Source organism: Nuphar pumila, chromosome 17 (assembly GCF_984573655.1).
Source record: "Nuphar pumila chromosome 17, dmNupPumi1.hap1.1, whole genome shotgun sequence".
Classification (NCBI taxonomy): domain Eukaryota; kingdom Viridiplantae; phylum Streptophyta; class Magnoliopsida; order Nymphaeales; family Nymphaeaceae; genus Nuphar; species Nuphar pumila.
The window spans coordinates 33996121-34002132 of record NC_143265.1 but is presented as its reverse complement, the minus strand read 5'-3'; the positions used below and the strand labels follow the sequence as shown (position 1 = coordinate 34002132).

At 39.9% G+C, this 6012-nt stretch overlaps 1 protein-coding gene across 1 annotated transcript; it reads right to left on the bottom strand.

Moving 5' to 3' along the window:
* Positions 1-1770: 1770 nt before the first annotated feature.
* Positions 1771-4763, bottom strand: LOC149811877 (uncharacterized). Its single transcript, XM_089992940.1, has 2 exons — positions 1947-4763; positions 1771-1848 (listed from the first exon to the last, which is right to left on the bottom strand). The coding sequence occupies exons 1-2, from the start codon at positions 4761-4763 to the stop codon at positions 1771-1773; spliced, it is 2895 nt and encodes a 964-aa protein (XP_089849066.1).
* Between the last annotated feature and the right edge of the window lie 1249 nt (positions 4764-6012).

Here is a 6012-nt window from a genome sequence, read left to right as displayed (position 1 = left end):
CAAAAATATGACTTAAAGTCATAAGTTGAATATTATTGAAAGAAAGGAAGAAGAGGGGAAAAACCCCTTACAATGGAGCAAGAGATCCTCCAAATCTCTAAGAAAAACAAGGGGGAGACCCCTATTTATAACACAAGAGAGGAGCCACAAAGGGGGCTCCCAAAGGAGTCGTTGGGAGCCCCCAACGGTCACATTTGTGACCGTTGGGGGCTCCCCAACGACTCTTTGGGGAGCCTCCCTAGGTGGCGCAAACCCAAAAAAAATAGAAAAATAAAAAAGAAAAATGAAATTAAATTACAAACATATTCCGAATGGAATATGCGTAAAACTGGAAATGTCTAAACTACCCCTATGCCTATAAATAGAAAAATATATATTTTATATATATAATTAGGATAATACATATGCATATGTACAATATATGAATATGTATTATCCTTTATATATATAAAATATATATAATATTACAAAGGTTGAATGATACATTTTAACAAGCACATACTAAATTGACTTGTAAAATGCAGCTTGGAAGCTGCTCATTTTACAAGGAACACTATGGCGGAAGAATCATTCACCAACAAATGAAGACCTCAGCATTTAGATACAACTGAAATATATTGAATATGTTGAAGACAGCACACCTCTGTCAGATAAGGTCTCTATCTGTTTCCCCTTCATCTTCGAAATGGCATGTTACCTGACACGAAGTACAAACTGTTAAGCAACTTAACATATATTGTTACTGGAGAGGAAAAACTTAAAAATGAAAATAGAAGGAAAAATTATCATTATTACATACTTTATCTGCTTCGGAGATATGTCTAGAAGAAATTCCTACCCACAAGAAAAACTCCTTGCTGCACAAGTTTAGAAAAGCCCAACTCAGTATCCTTGAACAGCAAAAGGCACCTGTTGCATGATAGTTTCAAAAATCATTTGATGCCTTCTTGTGCAAAGGAGGCCCTTAGTGAAATGGTGGGCCCATTCTCTAGCTATAAGTGAAGGGGCTAGTTCTGTAGCTAAATTGAAGACTCAATCCACTGAATTCGCTTAATTCTTACCCTGCACTACCAGACCCCATTGGTTAAGTTGAGGCAGAGTTCGGAACACAAGGCAATCGTTGTGTTAACTGTATCTTCTTCATGTTACCTGACACAAGCTGCACCATTACTGCTGGGATGGGGCTAGGCATCCGGACTGTGCACGGGACAAGTTTCTGCCTCATACAACGCAGGCCAAAGACTGGAAGAATAGAATCTGAAAAAGTATAAAGCTTGACAGAGATTGACACCCAGCTTCCACTCTTCTGATTCAGGCACTTGAAGCAGAGCCTATTTACCAATCAATATCTTCTGCACATCTCATTCTCCACAGAATAGTATCAGAATGAACTGAATTTTTCTAGCTTTGGTTGAATGCTTCTTTGCTAGGAAGCCAAATGATTCCCTGTGACAAAGTAATGCATTTCTTAAGTTAGCAATGCCTTGATTGTTTTGACTAGCCAAGCAGTTATAATTTTGAAAAACAATCTAATTTTATAAACATTACTTGCATATCAATTTGCATTAGACAACTTCACAGAAACACGCAAATTTGCAATATGAATAATCATCCCATGCTTCAACCATGCCTATCAGCCCCATACTACCAGAGACTACCCATAAACTCTTGCCAAGGTTCAGCAAAATATTTTAAAAACCAATCATGGTTATTTCAATAACAAGCACATGCATAATACAGCATCACTTCAAATCAAAGAAAGGATGACATTCACCATGCCTGGCAGTTATCGCCAGTAGATAGCAAGACCCTACTCACAAGGACTACCATGGTGTTGGCACCATCCATCTTTGATATGGAAAGAACCAAGTTTATGAAACATAATTAGCATCTCATGTTATTCACATCAAGATATTGTTATTTATTCACAATAGCTAGGTATTTACCGTGCCACATATACTATCCGATAGCTGCAGTGCCTCATTCCATTTGTTTATAAAGCAGAGCCCTTTAATGAGTTGAACTAAGACTGTCAATTCTGGAATGCAACCCCTGCTAATCATATCTCCGTACAACTCAAAACCCTTCTCAACTTTAGATGCCAGACAGAGGCCCTTAATCAAGAAAGAATATGTTTTCCTAAAGAAAGTTGAATGGATAGGGGAGGACTGCAGCATCTCTCTATGTAATTCAAGAGCCGCCTCCATCCTTCCACCTTTGCAAAGGGCATCAATAAGAACACCATAAGCAGGAAGAATTGGTACAGAGCTGTACCGTGTAATTTCATCCAAGAGGCCAAGGGAATCTATAAATTCTTTGCTGAATCCTTGGATTACATCATGGTACCCTATTGAATGTTGTGGCCAGTAACTCTGCTTCATCTCATCTAGGAGATTATGAGCTTCATCCAAAAGCCCAGCAGCACAGCAATGATTTATTAATACCCTATATGTAACTAAATTTGGAGCACAACCTTTCTCAGTCATCTGTTTCAAAAGATTAAGGCAAACATCAACCTTGCCAACCTTCCCATATCCATCCATGATTGCAGTATAAGTCACAACATTTGGATGACATCCCTTTTCTTCCATCATTAATAGAAGTTTATAAGCTTCATCAGTTTTTCCTGCTTTGCAAAGACCATCCATCATTTCGGTGTATGTTATAACATTAGGAGCACATCCATCCTCTAGCATTTTGGATAAGACCTTCAAAGCAAGATCAAGCCTTTTATCCTTGAATAGTCTATCTATTAAGGAGTTGTATGTGAAAACATTCGGACTGTACCCATGTTCAGCCATCATTTGGAAAACTTTTTGTGCCTCATCTAACTTCCCAACCTTGCAGAACCCATCAATTAGTGCATCATACACGACATGATTAGGCTCACAACCATCCCTTGACATGACTTCCAAGAGCTCATTAGCCTCAACCACCTTGTGGTCTTTGCACAAACCATCAATTAAAGCACCATAGGTAACTACATTTGGCTCAAGACTTGTATCAGCTGCAGCTGATTGAAAGTACATTTCAATATCGTGAACGCTTCCACTTCCCCTCATCCTAGCATATATCTGGCAAGCCTTTTCAACATTCCCAGCCTTGCAATGTCCATCAATAAGAGAAGTATATGTGACAATGTTTGGATAGCAACCTTCAGCTAGCATCATCTCGAAAAGTTTGTTTGCCTCAAGGATCTGCCTTGCTTTAAGGTAAGCATGTATTAGTGCAGTATAAGTCACAACATTTCGGGCACAGCCATCTTTTAACATCTCATTGAACCAGTTACGAGCCTGTTGAATAAGTCCAACCTTGCAAAAATTGTCAATCAGGATGGTATAAGTAAAAACATTAGGAAGAATGTTGTTTTTCTTCATTTCTTCAAGCAGAAGCAATGCTTTCTCAACCTTCTTGGACTGACAGAGCAATTCAATCACCTTTGTATAGGTACTAGTATCCGGTATAAATCCTTTGCACATCATTTCTCCTATAATTCTGTATGCCTTGTCAGGCTTTCCATGACCACAAAGACACTGAGCTAAATGCCCCACATTTACCTTATTTAGCACATATCCAGCATCAAGCATTTCACTGTACACCTCTTCAGCCAATTCCAAATTTTCGACCCTTGGAAGATCCTCTTTAGCACATATCCCACTGATCAAGATATTGTATGCTACATATCCAGGCCGGCAACCCACACCAGATGTTTTCTTTAGCATCTTATAAGCATATGCAAACTCACCTGATTCACAAACTGCATGAATGAAGCAATTAAACACAGTAGGGCTCGGATAGCAGCCTTCAGTGATCATTTGATTAAAGATCTTCTTACACCTACCCAACTGCTTAGATTTCAAAAATCCAATTATCAGTGTCCCATAAGTAACCGAATTCGGAACACAAGAACTCGCACGCATCCGATGCAAGAAAGCTACTGCTTCATCCATCATAGATGCTTCACATAAGCCGCGAATCATTTTTGTGTACAACACAGTATCACGCACAATTTCTTCCTTATCAATAAGCCTAAGGGCATCCTTCCATCTCCCACTTCTGCACAATAAACGCACAAAGAAACCAAGCGTGAAAGAATCCATATCGAAACCTGAATTCGACATCTCACTATAAACCCCCAAAGCCAAGTCAACGTGTTCTGCCTTAAGAAGGACGTGAATCAATGCTTTGTACGTAATCTTCGTGGGCCTGTAACCGAAATCCTTGAGCCTTCCAAGCTCTTCGAGCGCCTCATTCCAACGCCCATTCAGACAACACTTCCTAATCAATACATTGAGAAGTTTACCAAGTACATCATCTTCATCTTTAATTTCAGATAGAAAACACTTCGGGATCCGATTTTTTCTACCACTCATCAAAATGTCTAACAGTGCATTATATGCCAACCCACTATGACAGTAGCCGATTTGCCGCCCTGCCCAAACAAAGAATTTTACACAAGACTCAGGTTTCTTCACAAGTCTAAGCACATCTATAACCAAAGAACCATTCAATTTCTCCCTAAACTTTCTAAGAGAGGTTTCGTTTTTCCAATCAAACCCATCAACACAAATTATCTCAGAAATCAAAAGAGCATCTTTCGAATACTTGCATGGATCAATAGCCCCACCCTCAGCTGACCCTAAACCATCCTCACATCCCACCACAGTTTCGGATAGAAAAGAGAAGTCATCCATTGTGGTTCTCATTGAACCCCTTCCATAACCCATGTCTGTCTCCGGAGATGAGAGATAGTCATCACCCATCAACGGAAAATCGGGGTCGTCCAATCCATTGAGTTCATCGTCGTTCGAAACGGTCGAAAAAGCGAAGTGGGTGTTCTTCATTTGGGTTCTGCAACAAATTTTTTGCATCTTAGGAGGGCACCAACAAGTGGATTTGGTGGAACTGATGACTGCCATTGATTGGTACAACACCACCTTTGCATATCTCCTGATCATTCTAGACGACCAGAATGACAAGAGGCGAAGATGGGCAGCTTCAGAAGAAGATGGTCGTGCACCATATATTGACAGAGAATCCATCAGAGAGGGGTTTAGGGTTCTACAGCCATAGCAATGGCTGCTCAAGACCCTGCACAAAAACCCTAGGGACCAGGTAGGGGTTTAAGGTGGAGGGAGAAGGCAGTATTTTGGGTATTTTATTTTCTGGGAGAGAGAGAGACTGTGAATACGGATCGGATACAAATGGATCACGGTAAATCCAGAAATCCGAATGGGTCCGCAGCCAACCAGATTAGGTGATTCGAATTAGGCTCTTTTTGGGAGCCATTGTTGGGAGTGGTGAGGACAGAGGTTATGAAATCAACACAGGATGTTTTTGAAATCCACTCATTTATAACAGCATTTCCCCTCCCAACATCTCTGGCTCCCCTCCCAAAACATCGACTCCAATTAGGCTTTGTTTGGCAAAGCGGGAGAGTGGAAGAGATGAGGGTAGTGGAGATGAGAATGGTGTTGAGAGTGTAAATGGGTCATTTTCAACTACATGCCCAAGAGGATGTTGTTGCCAGCCTCAACTCTCACTTTAATCTCCACTCCCATCACCCCATCATCTCCTCTCCAACACGGGCTCCCAAACAAAGCTTCAATGAAGACGTTTGGGATAGGGTGAATCTCCCATGACTGTTCCCAAACAGCTCCCAAACAGAGCCTGGATCCGACCCTATAAATGGTTGATACGTGTTTTACATTTAAAATGTGCAAATGGATTGCATTTAATTCACACCTGAATGTAAATCCAACCGAAAATCTCTCTCTCGAAAAAAAGTAAAAATCATAATTTTTAAAGCCCAATAACTTGATAAAGGTTTGATCCTTGGCAAACAAACCATACTAAACACATAGATTTGGTTATATTAAGTCAATAAAGCTTGAACCTCTGATTTTCAACTCAATAGTTTCAAGCGTTTAACAGCACCAAATATATATATATATATATATATATATATATATATATATATATATATATATATAGAGAGAGAGAGAGAGAGAG